This window comes from Carica papaya, chromosome 6 (genome assembly GCF_054855325.1).
Source record: "Carica papaya isolate Zhongbai chromosome 6, ASM5485532v1, whole genome shotgun sequence".
In the NCBI taxonomy this organism is placed as follows: Eukaryota; Viridiplantae; Streptophyta; class Magnoliopsida; order Brassicales; family Caricaceae; genus Carica; species Carica papaya.
Window position 1 is genome coordinate 30,551,283 of NC_142314.1, and position 19,093 is coordinate 30,570,375.

At 33.6% G+C, this 19,093-nt stretch overlaps 3 protein-coding genes and 1 long non-coding RNA gene across 4 annotated transcripts; 2 read left to right on the top strand and 2 right to left on the bottom strand.

The window, feature by feature from the left end:
* Positions 1 to 85: 85 nt before the first annotated feature.
* ASY1 (DNA-binding HORMA family protein) lies at positions 86 to 6,355 on the top strand. The gene is made up of 22 exons (XM_022043969.2): positions 86 to 267; positions 383 to 439; positions 869 to 965; positions 1,104 to 1,172; positions 1,302 to 1,394; positions 1,753 to 1,879; positions 1,979 to 2,048; positions 2,148 to 2,189; positions 2,662 to 2,790; positions 2,866 to 2,979; positions 3,205 to 3,247; positions 3,394 to 3,435; positions 3,604 to 3,725; positions 3,870 to 3,882; positions 3,994 to 4,070; positions 4,144 to 4,245; positions 4,724 to 4,874; positions 4,974 to 5,050; positions 5,148 to 5,202; positions 5,293 to 5,441; positions 5,543 to 5,680; positions 6,195 to 6,355. The coding sequence occupies exons 1-22, from the start codon at positions 265 to 267 to the stop codon at positions 6,246 to 6,248; spliced, it is 1,824 nt and encodes a 607-aa protein (XP_021899661.1). The 5' UTR covers positions 86 to 264; the 3' UTR covers positions 6,249 to 6,355.
* LOC148253523 (uncharacterized) lies at positions 4,809 to 6,252 on the bottom strand. The gene is made up of 2 exons (XR_015821654.1): positions 6,117 to 6,252; positions 4,809 to 5,717 (listed from the first exon to the last, which is right to left on the bottom strand). It is a non-coding gene; the product is annotated as an uncharacterized LOC148253523 (long non-coding RNA).
* A 1,534-nt stretch (positions 6,356 to 7,889) lies between the features above and the next one.
* Positions 7,890 to 9,301, top strand: LOC110815987 (Rubber elongation factor protein (REF)). The gene is made up of 3 exons (XM_022043974.2): positions 7,890 to 8,050; positions 8,181 to 8,417; positions 8,505 to 9,301. Exons 1-3 carry the CDS (start codon positions 8,042 to 8,044, stop codon positions 8,955 to 8,957), a joined length of 699 nt encoding a protein of 232 aa, XP_021899666.1. The 5' UTR covers positions 7,890 to 8,041; the 3' UTR covers positions 8,958 to 9,301.
* Positions 9,302 to 10,932: 1,631 nt separating this feature from the next.
* LHCA2 (photosystem I light harvesting complex protein) lies at positions 10,933 to 12,388 on the bottom strand. Its single transcript, XM_022043915.2, has 5 exons — positions 12,250 to 12,388; positions 11,954 to 12,142; positions 11,824 to 11,861; positions 11,220 to 11,734; positions 10,933 to 11,121 (listed from the first exon to the last, which is right to left on the bottom strand). Exons 1-5 carry the CDS (start codon positions 12,297 to 12,299, stop codon positions 11,104 to 11,106), a joined length of 810 nt encoding a protein of 269 aa, XP_021899607.1. The 5' UTR covers positions 12,300 to 12,388; the 3' UTR covers positions 10,933 to 11,103.
* Positions 12,389 to 19,093: the final 6,705 nt, after the last annotated feature.

Genomic DNA, 19,093 nt, shown 5'->3' on the forward strand with positions numbered 1-19,093 from the left:
TCTCGCTTTACAAACACGCAGTTGCATTTTTCAAAATTCGGTTATGGCAGCATCAATCAATCCTTACCCAATAAAAAACAAACTACGGATTGGTTTTGCTAGCCCTCCTATAAATGCCCGCGGAGCCTTTGATCTCCCGCCAGTTTCTGAAGTTTCTTTGTTCGACTCGATTTTAAATTTCAAACCTACTTCTCTCTCTCTCTCTCTCTCTCTCTCTCTCATTTCTGTCGCTAACTTTCGAATTTCTCTCTATTTTCTACATCAATGGTGAGCCTAAAATCGTCTTGAATCCTTCTTTTCTGGTTCTTTCTTATTTTTCCTGTTCGCACCAACTTATTGTACATCAGAATCTCATTCTATATCTCCCCGTTTTTTTCCTCAGGGCGTTGCACAAAAGGTGAAGGAGGCGGAGATCACTGAGCAGAAGTCACTGCTTCTGGTAATCAACAATCAATATCATATTTTAACTTATTTGGAACTTTAGTTTGATCTTTCCTCTCATTCGATCGAAGAGTGTATAATCCAACTTATTGTTCTTTCACTGTTGGACCTCTACGTGATTGTGCGCTGTTCTTATCCATTTGAATATTTCTTCTTCTGCTTCAGCTAAACATCATACGGACAGATGCACGGGAGACAACTCAAAATCGCTTTCGTTTCTATTCTTGTTGTTAATCCGAATAATATGCTTTGTTGTCAATCATTTATCTGCGTGCATCATGTATGTGTACTTCATAGGTTTGTTTGTCAATTAAAAAAAAAAGAAACGTCTGTTTGTCGTCAGATCATTGCATTTGTCGTTGTATTCTTCATCAGTGCCTTTTCTGTTTCATGGATTCACTCCTTGTTTTATATTTTCTTCTAACAGACGAGGAATTTGCTCCGTATTGCCATATTCAATATAAGTTACATCAGAGGCCTTTTTCCAGACAAGTATTTTAATGATAAGTCTGTTCCTGCCTTAGGTAACTTTTAAAGGAAGAGTTATATACTTCTGGTTTTGTAGTGTGTGTTTTTTTAAATACTTCTGCACATTCTTAAATAAATGGATGCATACATATCTTTGAGTGAATGCCTCTTATATTTTGAAAAATTATCAACAGATATGAAAATCAAAAAGCTGATGCCGATGGATGCGGAGTCACGCAGACTGATTGACTGGATGGAGAAAGGTAGCCTGAGTCTCTTCATTTGCAGAAGCTTCAAAATTATTTTTTCCATCCGCAACTTTTTCTGACAAATATTTTCTACGTGATTTTGCTTATTGAGTTCGATAGTCTTAATGTTTGATCTTTGTTTAGGTGTCTATGATGCATTACAGAAGAAATATCTGAAAACACTTCTATTCTGCGTGTGTGAAGCAATAGAAGGGCCAATGATTGAGGAATATGCATGTAAGTTCGTGCGATTGTTTCATTTTACTGTAGAATCCAATAAATGGCTCTGGGGATTGGCTTTTCAATTTGAAAATTTTGCCATTTCACATATCGCCTTTTTAATTGTTTCTGGTTGACGAGCAGAGCACATGCTGTCAACGTTTGTATCTAGAGCATACAAGCGATTCACCATAATTCATCCTTCGTGATTGACCCAATGATTGCTAAGTAAAAGCCAGTATAAGTACTGTGCCTTATGCAAATTAATTTGGTGCTGTTGTTTCTCTCTAATGTTAACCTGGTTTTTTATAATTTAATTACGCATTGGGAGATAAAGTTGGTTCATCCATGGTTGTAATGTCTTTTTGCTCTGCAGTTTCTTTCAGTTACTCAAATTCTGATAGCCAGGAGGTCTCAATGAATATCAATCGCACTGGAAGCAAAAAACAGGGGGGTACATTCAAATGTAACTCCACAACCGAAGTTACTCCCAACCAGATGAGGTAATTTAAATGTGAATCTCGATTCACATGCGTTTCCTGTAGTCTACATTTGAACCTTCTTACTATACTGGTTAATTTTGAACTAATATTGACATTCAGGAGTTCTGCCTGTAAAATGATTCGTACATTGGTTCAATTGATGAGAACTCTTGATAAAATGCCAGAAGAGGTGAATGAGTTTAGCAACTGAACTGAAGGTCTTCGCTCTGATTTTGCATATGTAGATGTTACCCTCAATTATTACTGAAAATATATATGTTTCTTTCAGCGCACTATATTGATGAAACTTCTGTACTATGATGATGTGACGGTATGCCTTTTCTTACTAATTAATCAAAGATTAATTTCGTTCTCATAGAATTATTGCATTCAAGTTTCATGTCTCTTTTTTTAATTGGTCTATCAAGTGGGAACTGGACTCCAGATTTTAGGCTCTCTATGGAGGCTTTATGCCAATTGGGCTAACAATCATGCGTAACATTCTTGGTTAACCTTTTCTCTACATGTACTTACTTTATTTCATTTTTAAGTAAAGAAAGTTAGTGTTTGAATATAGTGCGAATATAATTAGGCAACTTTGGTGGTTTGACTCTGTCGTGGAGGATGAAAAGACAAATTCTTTGCACTGCATGTGAATTTAAATTGTTTTGCTTATAGGCTCAATGGGGCATTTACCTTCTCTGGAACATTCAGTGGGCAAAAGATATTCACTTCTGTTGTCGTCTATGTGGAAAATAGTAAACAAAAGGAAGAAAAAATAATGCAATTACATGACCTTGCAGCCAATGGATTATGAGCCCCCTTTCTTCAGAAGTTGCACAGAAGAAGAAGCTCATAATCCATGGACAAAAAATCCTCTGAAAATGGAAGTTGGAAATGTCAACAGCAAGCATTTTGTATTAGCCCTGAAGGTAAAGTGTGAAGTTTGTAGGAGGGTAGAAATTAAGATGGATAATAATATCTCCTGTCCTCGTTAATTTGTTCAGGTAAAGAGTGTGCTTGATCCTTGTGAGGACGAAAGGGATGAGATGCAAGATGACGAAGTTATCTTAGGGGGAGATTCTATGCAGATGGACGAATCTTCTGACTCAGGCAGTGAGGTGAAGAGACAATATTAATTTAATGTTGTTCTTTAATGATTATTTTTCTTCAAACTTCATTGTTTTTCCAAAGAGCAGACTTCTCTCTTAGTCTGCCAAGAGTGAAACAGCTGCAAACCCTCACGCATTTCCATTGTATCAATAATAGATAAGAAATAGATTTTGAGACAAACTTTGTACTTTTATTGCTGTGTAGAAAACTCATGCTCTGATTTCTAAATTCAGGTCAGTCAATCACAAGATGATCAATACATTGTAGCACCAGTTGGTAATTACATGATTTCACTTGAAAATCAGTTTACCCCCATTTCCTGTCCCAAAATTATATAGAAATACATTTGTATAAATATTATTTCTATGTACATGTTTCATTTTGATAATTGACAGTAAAACTAACCAATGTTGCCATGACAGGTAAACAACAACCAGAGGAGGAAAACGGCATGGTTGATGAAGGTAATATTTTAAAGTTAAATAGAATAAGATGCATTCACCAACCCCTTGCGGAACAACAGAGTCATCCAAATTAAGAGAGCTGCCATACATGATAAATTATAAATATTAATTGGCAGGTTTTTTCTCTCTTTCTTTGAACATTTGAGTTGTGTCTTTCTTGCTTTGCAGAAACTCAAGATCCAATTGAAGATGAAAACCAACTAGCTAGGGTGAAAGAATGGATAGACTCTCGTCACCTCGAGACGATTGAACTTACTGATGTCCTCTCAAATTTCCCTGACATCTCGGTGGTGAGTTTTTTAACTTTTATCATGCAAACCCCAAGTCAATAGCACGACATGTTTTAAACATAAATTTTAGATCTCACAATTTGATTTGTCCACTCTGATTTTCATAATTGCATACTGAAGTTTTGCTGGTTTTCATAAATGCAGGTTTTGACTGAAGGTAAAAGAGAAGCTTTGATCTACTCTAAATTTGACATGAAGAGGATATCTAGTGGTTAAATTTGAAGTTTAAAAATTAGTTCCCTTTGCTTCCCTGTAATCAAAATATCAGAAATCATGGATACGCTTGTGAAGGAAGGTGTTTTATCAAAGACCGGAAAGGACACTTATACTAGATACAAGAAAAAGGTTTGTCTTTTTTTCCCTTCATTATTTGTTCGAATTCAACCTATCCTCAATACTGACGAAGACCCCACGTCAGCCGTTTGACTATGAGTTCACTACGGTAAAAGAAGAATTGGATGGTCAGACACTCTCGAAGGGTGACAAAGCTCAGCAAGTTGATGAGCGTACCTACATGAAGGTGAGAACTTTTCTCTTATTTTCTCAGTGGTAGACAAAAGGATATTTACGCTGTTTTTTACGAAGTTGGAGCATTCTCTCAACGACTATAGGATTAGTATATGGTGCCACTGAGGTTGAGAGTACCATGCTCATTGTGATGTATATCGCATTGTAATGGTGGTAAGAATACGCAGTCCTTTTAAAAAAATAGCGTGGGATAGATAGGGACACCCAAGGATAGCATCTTCGGACCCCATTTTGACTTGATCTGAGACTGTTTATCAATAGATTTCTGTTTTGATCTTGTTATGTGGGTATCTGAGGGTGGTTTTCTCCGCTTCTCCTGATGAATTGAGCCACTGAGTTGGCGTGCAGTATGAAATTCGAGTTTGATTTCATATTGTGTCTATCCTATGTTGAGACGGTTCACTTCTAATAACAGGTATGCTGTAATCTAATTTCACGTGGTACATTCTAATTCGTTGTTACAATCTTAGGCCTTGTACCATGCTCTTCCCATGGAATATGTGACGGTCTCGAAGCTTCACAAGCAGCTGGACAAAGAAGCAAATCAAACTACCGTGCGCAAATTAATTGATAAAATGATTCGCGATGGTTATATTGAAGCTAAAGGGAATCGTAGGCTAGGTCTGCATTTCTCTCAGAAACCTTTTGTCCTCGCATAATTTGTGGGATCATACGGTTTTCAGTTTCCTTTTGTTACAGTAATAATCCGGGTTATTACAGGAAAACGTGTGATCCATTCCATTCTAACTGAGAGAAAGCTTATGGAAGTGAAGAGCGTTTTGGACAGCGATAATATGGTGATAACTTTTATCCTTGGTTTTTCTACCGGACTACTGCATTTTCTTCTTGGATCCGAATATTATGTTTCTTTTAACTTCTTTCTTAACCGAACAGGATGCGAAGATCAATGGATCACAAAGCAAGTCTTGCCACGTAGCACGCGCAGCTGGTACTGGCTCATACCCTTGTAGCGCTGCTTCAGCCCCTTCAAATAATACATTCCGCTTCAAAATGCACTAAAACTGTGGTTCATTGTCAGGAAGCAATCTCAAGGATTTGTCAACGTGCGGGGTTCTTCATTCAGTTGGATCAGATCTCACACGCATGAAGGGTACATCCGACATCAATCAAAATGATTCAATCAGGAAAACCAGGGAGAATGGAGGCACTCCCATAAGCATGGCTGAGGTAAGTAAACTTTGAAATTGGTTCTTATGTCAAAAATTTTCTAACGCTCCATTGTCAGTTGATAGTCTGTTTACTAGTAGTTTACTTTTAAATACTTCCAGCCAGTTGCTTCGAGAGAGAGTTTCATACCAGGAAATGAGAATCGCAGAGACAATGGACATTCCAATTGCTGTGAGGAGGCAGATGGGATTATCTGTAGTAGATCCACCCAGGAAAAACGGTCAAGGAAAACAAGCACGGTATGCTTCATTACTCGCTCTTGTTTACAGGGAAAACCTGTCATTGGGAAATATTCTATGAATATATGTCATTATTAATTGTTTATTTATTTCCTAAATGACAATTGTTTATTTATTTCCTAGTTTAGTGGTGATAGACTGGCTAATTTGTGCAAGTCAAGAATTTCAATTGTATATGTATAGATATAGGCAAAATCAATATGCATAAATATAGGTAAAATCAACGTAATTGTTTCTTATATACACATGTATTCTATACCAAATCAATGCAATAAAAAGATATAGTGATCTTTGCCAAAAGATTTTATCACCTTTTTCTTCACCAATAATACTTTTGTGTCATGATGCTTTTGGGGCAATTCTTTAATTTCGCATAAGAATCTCACGCACTATATAATAACTTAGACAATATTAATTGATTGCTACATAAACTTACTAAACGTTATAAAGATTATCTCGAGGCGGATGGTAATAGAAATTTATTGGATCTTCTTCTGGTTCTTAAATTTTGCAGGTCAAGGAGCCCATCCTTCAGTACTCCAAGCGCCAGAGATCTCAAGCCGTCTGAAAAAGTTTGACAATGGGTGTTTACTTTGTTAAAGCTGTAGAACATGTAACTCGGGAGTGATAACATCTGGTAGAATATAACTATTGTGAAATCGTGGTTAAGCCAAAGCTACTTTCCTTAGTTTCTAGGCCAGCATTTTTAATGTGGTCCATGAACCAAACAACAGAAGCCAGTTTAGCGAAAATTAAGGTTGGAGACTTGAATTGGAAAAAGAAATTCCGTTTCTCCTAAAATTTGATCCATGGAAGTGGAGGAAGATAAATGAAATTACAATACTATAATAATAGAAAATTCTAATACAAAATTATAATTGCCATTGTTTATAATTAGTAATAATGTAGTGAAGTGAGATACTTTTTCTTTTTCACTTATTTCGACACAAAACTATAATTAGCAAAGGAAAAAAGAGTTATGATTACCACTATTTTTTAAACTTAAAATTTTAAATTTTCTATTCTTTTAATGCTTCCTTTGAATAAAAACTATTATATGAATAGAGAGGAGAGAAAAAAAAAAGAAAAAGAAATAATGGTTTTCACACAGAGGGAAAAGGAAATTATTTATTTCATTTGGATCGGTAAAAATTAAAAAGAAACTAAAGGAAAAAGAAGTGCAGTTGTGATGTTTAATTTTATAATGAAAAAATTTGTTATAAAAATAATAATAAATAATACTCTTTATTAATAAAATAACTAGTTAGGTAAAAACATATTTATATTTATATTTTTGAATATTAATTAAAATTTGATTGATTATATATTGTTTTCCTGAAAATAACAGTTTTAATCGAGTAGTTAAGAAGATTTTGAGAAAACAAACCTCAAACACGACTCAATTCAAATTGTATTAACAAAAAAAAAAGTATTAAATTAAATTTAAAATAATCGTATTAAATAAATTTTGATCAAAAAATACTATTTACATGTCAAAATAAGTTTATAGGGACAAAAAAAAAAGGAAAAATTTATAAAAATCTACATATTCATCCATATATGTGTGTATATATATACATAATAGATTAAGTGGGTTTGAGCCAAAAATATATATTTTTTTATTAGAATGAGATTTTTAAGAATAAAGTGAAGTGGAAAATTGTAGAAATCTTTATATTTATATGTTTAAACCTAGTGCATCCATGTTATTACCCCAAAGGAACTTTTCAAATCGAAAGAGTCTCTTGGTTTCAAGTTGATTTGCAATAGGACACACTTTTGAGATACTTTTGCTTGTACCAACATTTTCCAAAGGGTATTTACTTGTTATACAAGATTTCATGCCAGTTTGTCCAGTAGAACTACATTATAAATAGGGAGACGTTTAAATTTTATGTATGACACAATAAAATTCTAATTAATGTGGCTGTGAGAAAAATTCTATTTTGGATTTATTATTAAATTCATTTCTAAATAAAATATTTTTAAAAATTAAGCCAAAGATATTTCCTCGTAATGTAAATCAGCAGCGCCCACGTGTTTTCTGGAAGCCTCTACTTCCCCCTTGGAACCAACGGGTCCCACTCCTTAATTAAAAATTCAAAAGCCGATGAAACTTAATGCAAACCCTTCCTTATACGGGGCCCAACTTCTCTCTAGAAAGATCTAATCTAAACCGTCGGTTCAGATGAACGGCTCAGATCAACCGTTACACTTCTCTTTCAAACTAAATTAATAAATACATCCACCATCTCCTTCCTCGACCAATCTCATTACACTCGCCAACACACACGATACAGTGGTGGTTGAGAGCAAATCGCAAGCTTAGAGAAGGTGATTCGTGCCAAACAGAGTAAAGTCATGGCTGAGGTATAGCAGATCTCTGCGTTATGGTTCCATCGCTGTGCCTTCTTACTTCAACCCCTCCCCCCGCCCCTCTCTTTCGATTTCCTAACCTTATTGTTCATGTTTATGCGAATATGTGGATTTGTTTTTGCAGAATACGGAGACTGAAAGCACGAGTACTCACGAATTGAAGCACTTAGGGTTGTTTCGGATGGCTGCGATTCAAGCCCTGATTTGCGTTTCGAATCTCTACGAGTACGCGAAACAGAACTCGGGGCCCTTGAAATCTACGATTGGGACCGTGGAAGGTGCTGTTACCACCGTTTTAAGTCCCGTTTACGAGAGATTCAAAGGCGTTCCTGATGATCTCCTCGTTTTCGTTGACAATAAGGTAGGGTTTTATCTAGTACAGAAATAGATTTTCAGTTTTCTTGAACTGTAGAGGCCGTACGGGTACTCAAGTGTTTGATTAGTGTAGGTGGATGAAGCTACGCACAAGTTAGAGGAGCATGCTCCGCCGTTGGCAAAGCAGGCAGTTAAGACAACTCGGAATCTGATTCAAGAGGCATCAGAAAAGACTCAAAAGATTGTAGGGGAGGCTCGGAGAGATGGATCTAAGGCGGCCCTGCACATGGCTACGGCAGAGTGTAAACAATTCCTCTTGACGAATTCAGTTAAGGCGTGGGTGAAACTCAACAATTTCACGCCCGTTCACACGGTGGCCGACGTGGCGGTTCCCACGGCGGCGCACTGGTCAGAAAAATACAATGATGTGGTGAAGAACATGAGCCAGAAGGGTTATCCCTTGGTTGGGTATCTGCCTTTGGTCCCTGTTGATGAGATTGCCAAGGCTTTTAAGCAGGGTGAAGCTGGGAAGAAAGCAGATGAAAATGAAAATACTAGCAGCAGCTCAGACTCTGATTCAGATTAAACAGATCCGTGTTAGCCTGCAGGTTTGATTTTCCATAGTCGCAAAAGGGTAATTAGATAGCCCCGTTGGTATTATGTAAATTATGTAGTGGACATGATTCCATTCAATACGCATGCATGCTTATGTGTTTTTCTTTCTTAGTCGGTTTTTTTTTAAAAAAAAAAAAAAAAAAAACGAGAACAGCTTTCTGAACATATTGAATTGGAGTTTTCAATTCTCGTTTGAAGTGTAATAAAATGGGTTCATGTACAGTCAGTGTATCAGCTATATGCTGTGTCTTGTAAAGAATTAAAAGTCGAAAAATCTCACGAACTTTAAAGAAACAACGAGATTTGAAGGTCCAAGGTATTTCATGTTTGATTATATTAAAATTCAGGGAAAGTCTATTCTATCTCTTAACTATTAGATTCTTCTGTCATTATCATAATTATTATAAAAATGTTAATTATTAATTATTTTTCTTCATCCCACTAAAAGGGTTCCATATCTATCCCTAAATCCGTAGTGGAAAAGAATGAGTGCCACCCACCCAAGGGCTAACTGTTATTCCTTAAAAACAAAGAAATAAAAAAATAAGACACGTTATAATATTAATTTCGATTTGCACCATTTTCAAACCGAATTCTCCAAAGTCCTCGAATCCCTCCATTATCTACTACCTTCATCCTCGAGATTGTGGAAAATGGTAAGCACGTTTGGTTAATGGCGAAAACTTTTGAAAAGATTATACCAACATCAAAAGATGAATTCAATTGACCACTTAAACTTGGACCCAACAGGCCCGAAGAACAAATTCCTTCGCGAAGTCTATATGAGCCGAAACCCAAGTTCACTGCTTAGAAACCAAGAGGCCTGTCTCGGAAGGACTAGCCTAAATCCTACCCCAAAACCGTTGTCCCCTTCAATCCCATTCAGTATTTCTTTGCCTGCCCCAAACTTACTCAAATCTTTACTAAGAAACCCCTAACTATCATTTCTCAGGTGACTCGAGATTCCCAGTACTCTGCAACGAAGGTCCACTCTTCTGTTCCAAACCAGAACAACCCTTCATCCTTGCCTCTAAACCCCCTTGAGTCCTTGACCCCTTAAATCTCCTCTCCTTCCATTATTCCCGTAATAATGGTTCTCTGTGATTTTGTAAGGTCCTTCGATGAGGATTTATATAATAGGGTTCACCAACAATGAACCATCGAGAGCCATGAATTGCTTCATTTGGAGCTGTTGTGAGCTTGGGAACTCTTCATTGGCTAAAAAGATTCTCTCTTTGATAATTATGATTTGGAGATTATAACAATACATTTCGATTCAAACTTCTATTTCATTAATAGTCTGAAAAGCCAATTTCCTTATCAAATGGCAACCCATCTTTGTTCTACCATTCCTATACTGTGCCGCCTTGAAAATTTTCTTAGTCAACCAAAATATTGATGTTTGTTTTACAAATATATTTTTATTAAGTACTAATTTTGTATTGAATTATACAAAAATAAGAACAATCAGTTAATTTAAGGGTGAAATTTTTGTAATTTGCCTAATTAATTAGTAACCTAAGCATCCCATAACAGGTCAGATTTTACATTCAACTCTCTCCCCTCTTTTCCCTCACCTCTAGAAAACACAAAAATTAATTATACGGATTATTATATTTCGAATTTATTTTTTTTTTCTAATATGTAGTAGATAGTTTCCTAAAATGAGGCCAAAATTTCCATCTTATAAAATTAATATATAAAAAATTACTAAAATAAAAAATACTTTTCATTAGTATCCCATTTTGCTATAATTTGTTGAACTAAACTTGATATATTTATTGGGTAATCAGATTAACTTTAATTCAAGTCAGTATATTTATACCTCTATCTCATATGGAAAATATATATTATTCTAGTTTATTATTAATGGGATTTAATTAATTAACAAATATATATATATATATATATATATGTTAAAAAAAAAACCCCTACTAGTAGGCATATGAGAGTAAAATTGGCATCACTATTTATATATTAATTAATTAAGTTGAAAAGAGAAATTTGTACAGAGCTGAACATCATTCTATTCAACAACATAAGTTGATAAAATTAACATACAAATTTCCACCACACCAACAAATTACTACCTTTCTTTCTGTCTCATCCATCATCCATCACTTGGGAGTAAAAGCCTGAAAATATATTCCAACACGAATTCGAACAGTTAAACGAAACCATGCAGTATATATATATATATATAAAAGGTTGAGGAGCTGATCAATGAACTTACAGCAAAAATGGTGGCATGACCAGGATCAGCAAGATGAGCAAAGAGGTTGTCAATGGGTCCAGTACCAGTGTAAATATGTTGGAACCAAGCACCCATGACAGCCAACATGGCTAATCTTCCATTTTTGATCTCCTTGGTTCTGAGTTCCTTCACCTTCTCCGGCGAGCCAGACCCCCAACCCAGTGGGTCAAACCAGAGGCCACCTGGGTACCCAACGTCGGTGCCGGTAAGCTTGTTGTTTGGGAAGATGGGATCGGTGTTTACACAGCCTGGCTTGATTATATCAGCCCACCGTCTACCCTCTGCCCATCCGATGAATATCAACTCAACTATGAACAAGGTAGTGGTGTCTGTAAAGTACTCTTGTTCTCCAGCAGTATACCAAGATGGGGTGTTGAGAATTCCAATCTTTGTTAGAAATTCTGGGATGAAAATCCCAGCTGCACCCAACATTGCCCATCTGCAATGAACTATTTCCGCTTGCTGATTCCACCTCAAACTGTCCGGATCAGATCCTGCATGTGTGTACGTATACATATACATATTATAAGTATTTCCAGTCACGTTCTACTTAGCTGAATGATTGCTATATGATTAGACATACCAAGACCAAGAGGGTCGAATCCGAAATCTCCAGGGAGGCTGCAGGAATGAATGGGAGTAACCTAATTAATATATGGTAGCTTATGATTTGATGAAATGGGTAGGTGGTTGTGGAGAAGATGAAGAGATACCTTCCGTCGAGCCATGGAGGAGGTGTGCTGCCGGGAAACCAGAGGGGTCTCTCTGGGTCTGCAACTGCACAGACTGTAACTGAGCTAGTTTGAGCTTGTGGCGCCGTGTACTTCCGCACACTTCTCAATTTCTTACCGCTCAGGAAAGAGGCTTTTGGTGCTCCAACAACCGATCCATTCTTCTGCGAGCTGCAAGTAATACAAAAGAATTTAGAAATGGTGGAAATGTAAGAAGAAGAAGAAGAAGAAGAAGAAGAAGGAGAAGAAGAAGATGAAAAAGAAGAAGGTTGAGTTGCCTGGGGGAAGAGATGGCTGCGAAAGGCGAAGAAGCACAGAGAGAAGCCATTGTTGAGAGAGTGTTGGATGGAAGTGAAGAGATTAGAAAAAGAAGAAGAAGAAGAAGAAGAAGAAGGGGGAGGAGAAGGACGGGGCTTATCTTAAATGGGATAGGGAGTAAATCTGAAATTCGCTCAACGGTTGCCACGTGGCATTCAAGAATCTGCAAGACTACCAGGTCAGCAGCTTATTTGGATTATTATATCATTAATTGGTGGTTCACCTTCAACCCCAAAAAAAAACAAAAATAAAAAATCAGATTTTAGTTAAATAAATATTTTAATTCATTTAACAATAAAAAATAATATTTTAAATAAATTAAAGTTGTGTAGTACTGGGCCAAAGCAAAATGGGTTGGCCGATAGATTGTTGCTTTGAAATTTTGCCCAATGGGTCACCAATATGTAATATATATATATATATATATATGTTTATGTATTTATTTATGAAATATGTAAAGTTGTATATTTTTATATAACTATTTAGTTTATTTAATAGAATAAAACTTAAATATAATATAATCATAGTATTCGATTACAAATTGTTGAAAATTGAAAGAAATTTAACTGTAATAAATTATTAGTCCTACTTATTGTTGAATTTATTTGAACATATATATATATATTTGTATTATACATTACATTTTAAGCAAATGGTTATATTATTACATGATAAATTGGTAGAATTTTATATAATTATTTTATGTGTATTATATTTTTATTTTATATTATCTTAGGTTTATATAAATTATTCTTAAAACCTTTTTGTTTTTGAAATAATTTTATTAGTTTTTCTTCAATGGAAATTTTTAAAAAATTATTTAATTAAATATAAGATCTAAAATAATTCCAATTAAAAAATTTCAAAATTTAATCCTATAAGTAAAACTAGTGATTGTGGCAAGACTAAAATCCGAATTCATTACCTTTCAACCATATCAAATGTTTATTATATTTATTTTGTCAAAAAATTTATTTCCTTTTGTATAAAATCCATATATATATATATATATATATATATCAGAATATAGAAAAACATGTGTAAGATACTGAGGTTTTGTTTAATGCCAATTTTTAATGAATGAAATAAGAATGTAACACAAAAGGAATTATAAAGAATAATATTTTACTTTATGTCATTTTTTGATAAAAAAATACGAACAAATTTTTGAACGAAAATAATATTTTAATCTCATATTTAATTCATATTAAATAATTTTATAAATTTTTATTAAAATATATAGTTTTCAAGAATTTAATATAAGAATTAGGTTGATACCCTTGTAAATCTAGTTGTTTGGAGATGTAAATATGTTATTATAGGCTAATCTTTTGATTTGAAAATATTTTCTCTAGACATTTTCTATCGAAGATACGAACTTTTGTTATTATATTTATATAACATATACGTGCGATGCAATCTCTTTTTTGGATCGGAGCAATAAATTCTTAATAATCGTTAGCATAGTAAGAACGATTCTAATTAGGGTATATGATGGTAAGCCACTTAATCTTTCAACCATCAAAACATATATTGTGAATCAAATTAAACAAGTTAAAATTAAGTCGTAATTTCTTTTGATATATAATAAAATATTTATATAAAAACTTCGTAATCAAGTCAATACAATGAACTTATTCATATAATAAATACTTATAAAATTATTATATTTTCAATATAATTACTTTACAAAATATAACTATTACTGACATATACGTGATATATCATAGAGATCGCTATCTGTTAGTTATTATCTCCTATCAAGATTATATACCGACCAAACATCATACTCTCTCCTTTTAATACATGCAATGATGCAACAATTGTTTGCCGAACAACCTAACCCGACTCTCGTAAAATTTTATCCATCACTTTGGCGTTCTGGGCGGTTGCAAAATTATCATTTATGTAACTTATATTTTTATTAAAATTGTGATAAGATTATGATTATATATAATATTTAGAAAGTTCTAAAACCAAAGTCAACGGAAAAGCAAGAAACTAAAGTAGATGAAATGGAGCTCTCAAAGATGAGATTGGTTTAATTGTTTAGTTTATCACAAATACGTTTGTTGAAACCAGAAGCCTACAAGAATGCCGTTGCATGCTAGTGAGCAGATACGCCATAGAAATGAGGTCAAATACATATGTACATACATACATACATACATACATACATATATATATGTATGTATATTTCTTTTTCATTCTTTTCCGAGTTTAGGTTGAAAGAATTCATTTTTTTTTTGTTCTTGATGATGTTTCATTTGCTTATCATTTATCATTTACGTGACACAGAACCAATGCAATTGAAGAAAAAGAAAACGTCTATAACAAAGAAATCGTTTTCAATTAATCTTTATATATATATATATATATGTATGTATATGTTTGGAGTTATATACCGTCAAGGGCCAAATTTCACTAATCAATTCACCGAGTCAAAATTTTAAAATGGGTATTTATTTAATGCTGATGTATTCAGAATAATTGATTATTAATGTAGATTTCAACTTCCTAAATATAGAATTTGATAAATTAGCGCATTACTTATTGAAAAAAAATATATATTGTGACCTCTTGGTCGGTCATATTAAATTGGTATATATTTAACTTTTATGTAAGAATGAACTTGATATATATATATATATATATACACATCTATATATACATACATATACATATATATGCGATTGACTTAAAGAGAATATTAATGTGTCTCAGTGAAATGCAAAGGGTATTATTTGTTTTTTCAAATGATAGTAATTGTTAGTTATTTTGTCAGTAAATATGTATATATATATATATCTTAATTCCTCAATTTTTTAAATTAGTTTATGTTTAATATAATAATATATATTCAATAATTATCTATATATAAAATATTTAAATATAAAAATAATTTATATATATATATTAAAATAAAATTAATGTGTTGTCTATTTAAATTATTTGAAGGAATTTAGGGTAATAATGTAATTAATTTCATTAAACATTGAGTACAAGTACTTTTTTATATAACAATTGAAATGAAGAGGACGAACCATAAATTTTTCATGAAATACACTACAGAAATTTATATTTTTTTATATAACAATCAATAATTACTTAATGCACAAATATATATTCATGCATACACGTTTATATAGATATGTTGCAGGGACGCTCAAATTAAAGTGAAAACATTTAAGAAAACTGGGACGATTGAGGTAAGACCCAAGTATAGCGAGAGAGGTGATGTATATGTATGTATATATATATATATATATATATATATATATGGGTTAGTGGGAGTACGTACGTTTAACTCAACCTCACTTACCATGCACGTAAAGGGTGTCTATCAAGTAGCAGGCATGAAGCAACGTTAGTACGCCTTTCAAGTTAATTACCCACTTTCTCACGTTCTTACCCACTTCAACCTTTGACGTATCGCTTCAATTTTCCAAACAAAATCTATATAAGGAAACCCGGCTTAATTCAAGTGTCTTTTTCTTTAATAATTATATATATATATATATACATGTTTATATATATCAACCAACAAAAGTACCTTTTAATTCACTTTCTTTAAAGTGAAAATAGATGCTCCTATATATAGCTTGTAATTTCTGGGAGTCTTTTCTATATATATATATATATATATATATTTGAATTCTTGCATTAATGGTGATAAGTTTTTTGGTTGGTGTATCAATAATATTATTTCATTAATTAATGATAATTAAGTTTTTATTTTGTAGTTAGTTTTGTTAATTACATATTAATTCAAATGACATAGTATTATCATCCATTAATGGTTAAACGATTCAAGTTTAGGTATTATCTCACACTATGTTTTGAGCACATAATTTATTTTATGTTTTAAAAGGTGAAAAAAAGATGAGAAAAGACATTGGCATTTCAAGTCAGTGAAATTTTAAAATGTTATGTGTGTGTGTGTGTGTTTGTGTGTATATATATATATATATATAGCGTAAGAAAGGATAAGCACATGTACGTAGAGGCCAGTATTAGAAATGGCCTTTGACCAAGTGATGACTCCTGTAGGCAGCTACCTAAAAGGTTCTTATAATTATGAGTATCAGATTTTTTCAGTTTCAGAATTCCTTTTGGAGGAAATGAACTATATATATACACACACACACACACACACGCATTGAGTAAATACTTAATTTATAATTCTTTACCAAAATCTAAACATCCGCATAAACAGGGGTATAAAAATATGCAAGTATGAAGGTGGAAGGGAGAATGTTAAGATGGCTTGAAACTCACTCAACCATTGATTGTGCAGCATGTGTTCAGTAATATTCTTATATATATATATATATATATATATATATGTTTATATTGGTTTAAAAGAGGTGACAATGATGATGATGAAAGAAGCCCAAAACCCTAATAAACAGATGCCAAATCCGTTAAGCAACAAGCTTTAGCTTCTCTTTCTTTAATCCTCATTTATGGTTCGTTACGCTAAATTCTCACAAATCCCCATTAATTGATTAATTAATTAGGTTTCTGTTTTTCTTCAAACATTGCATTTAGCAATTTTTTCTTTTGAAGATTTTGTTGTGAGACTCAAAAAAACAATTCATAATTTAAGTAGGTGAGAAGCCATCCTGCAGATTACATGTCTTTACATGGTCATTCGCAGCGCTTTTCAAGTTTGTGTGGCGGGTTAGGTCGCTAAAATGTTGCCGCAGACGCTGCAAAACCGTCGCTAAATACCGCACTAAGAAAATGATGTCTGTCACCTGGCAGCTCGTGTTTATCATACATTTGAAAACCCGTGGGAAATGTATAGTTTGTTCCCACTACTGTAATTGCATTTCATGCATGGAACAAAGAAAAAAAAGGTTTCAAAGATATATGTTATGATATTCGTATATACATATATATGTGGCAAATTATTAAAACACTTATTTGTGCTACTATAAATAAAGATGACTCGATTTTGATATCACACAAATATATGACTTCTTTTATTAGCATTTTAAAATTACATAACAAAAAATTACTGCTCTAGAATCTACTTTGACAAACATTACTACCATAAAATCTACCTTACCAAACATTAGTTTAACAAAGAAAATATCGAGAATGATGAGACGCTATCTATTGTTTGCCCCCTTATGTTTTAACAAGCAAACAAACAATAATTTTTTTGGAATTTCAAAATAATAATAACAATAATGATAATAATAATAATATTTACTATCAAAATTGGTCAGCTCACTTTTTTGTATAACATAAAAATATCGTCATGTCTTTGTATAATAATACAAGTATGAATCGTGCATTTTTCTAGTAATTTGCCATATATATCAGGTGGGTTTTTTTACCTAAAATTTTTGTAATTAAATTAATTAAAAGTGAAAATTAAATTAAAAAATAATATTAAAAAATTTGTAAAATTAAATAAGTAATAACCAATATATACATATAGTAGCAAGCATCACACTTCACTTGAATCGCAAATTTCTTAAAACGAAAGACTTCACTTACCATGCACGTGAAGGCAAACTGACTTCTACTTGTCTCGGAACTAGGAGGTAAAAACCCTACTCAACTTCTTTCTTGCAGGGCCAAACAGTATTTGAAATGATAATTATACCCTTACAATCAACGCATCACATCTCTGTAAATTTGGAGGTTGTTTATGTCATTTCATATTTACAAGTCACGAGAGAGAGGATTTATAGTGACGAATGGTCACAAACAGACGAAGACAACATGAAAAAATTGATTATGACAAAATGTTAAAATGACAGTGAAGTGTACAAGTGGCGTGTCAATTACCTCCCTTAACTAGCTATTAAATAATGATACACTTATATATGTGTGTGTGTGTGTGTGTGTCTGTGTAAATAATTTTATTGTTGTAAAATCATTATTTATAGATATATGTTTGAGTAAATTTACAAGAGAAATTTTCTAACTTGGTTACGAGAAATTGGCAAAGTTATCTCCCCATCTAGGCGAACATTACTAATTTCAGTGAAGCTGTGCAATATTAGAATAGAAATGTGTTTGGCCATATCATTAAGAGAAAACGCATCCTCCTGGTAAGATTGAATGAGATCCAACAGGCACTCGAAAGACACCACTCTGTTAGGCTCCAAGAGCTAGAGAAATCCTTGAAATAGGAACTAGAGGGGGTGTTACTGTAAGAAGAAATGCTCTGAAAGTAAAAATTTTGATGTAATTGGATTTCTCTAGGGGACAGGAATACCAAATACTTTCATGCTCAAACCATCTTTGGAAGGAAAAAGAACAAAATTAGTATGCTTAAGGATGAGGATGGTAATTGGAGTACCGATGAAGGCCAGCTTCAGATAATGGCATCCACCTTCTTTGAGCACCTTTATACAGCCAAAGAGGACCCATACCATATTACCCTATTAGAGGTTTGTTCCCAAAATTAACATCTACTATGGTTGCTCAGTTGGACTATGAGATAACAAACCATGAAATTTATAATAATTTACTCAGTATGTGTAGCACCCGGAAAGGAGGAAAAAAAAAAAAAAAAAAAAAAAAAGGGGGGGGGGGGGGGGGGGGGCCACGTCAGCAGCCACGTCAGCAGGCCCGGTCAGCAGTCCCGGCCAACCAGGGCCTGCCACGTGGCAAGATCGCGTCACTCCGAAAGGAGCCACGTTGGCGATCCGCGTGGGTGCGATCCGACGGCCCAGATCAATCGCGCGATCGGACGGTCCAGATTCAAACGCACGGACGGCCCAGATTCAATCAAAAACGAACGGCCCAGATTAAAACGAAATGAACGGCTGTGATCAAAAG

What these genes read in the sequence shown, in the direction of transcription:
- ASY1 (XM_022043969.2), top strand. An exon ending in AAACGGCATGGTTGATGAAG is followed by an intron (nt 3,436 to 3,603) that starts GTAATATTTTAA and finishes CTTGCTTTGCAG; the next exon opens with AAACTCAAGATCCAATTGAA. An exon ending in CTCCCATAAGCATGGCTGAG is followed by an intron (nt 5,442 to 5,542) that starts GTAAGTAAACTT and finishes AAATACTTCCAG; the next exon opens with CCAGTTGCTTCGAGAGAGAG.
- LOC110815987 (XM_022043974.2), top strand. An exon ending in TCGTTTTCGTTGACAATAAG is followed by an intron (nt 8,418 to 8,504) that starts GTAGGGTTTTAT and finishes TGATTAGTGTAG; the next exon opens with GTGGATGAAGCTACGCACAA.
- LHCA2 (XM_022043915.2), bottom strand. Translation starts at nt 12,299, where the DNA reads ATGGCTTCTCTCTGTGCTTCTTCGCCTTTCGCAGCCATCTCTTCCCCC. An exon ending in GCAGCCATCTCTTCCCCCAG is followed by an intron (nt 12,143 to 12,249) that starts GCAACTCAACCT and finishes TATTACTTGCAG; the next exon opens with CTCGCAGAAGAATGGATCGG. An exon ending in ATTCGACCCTCTTGGTCTTG is followed by an intron (nt 11,735 to 11,823) that starts GTATGTCTAATC and finishes ACACACATGCAG; the next exon opens with GATCTGATCCGGACAGTTTG.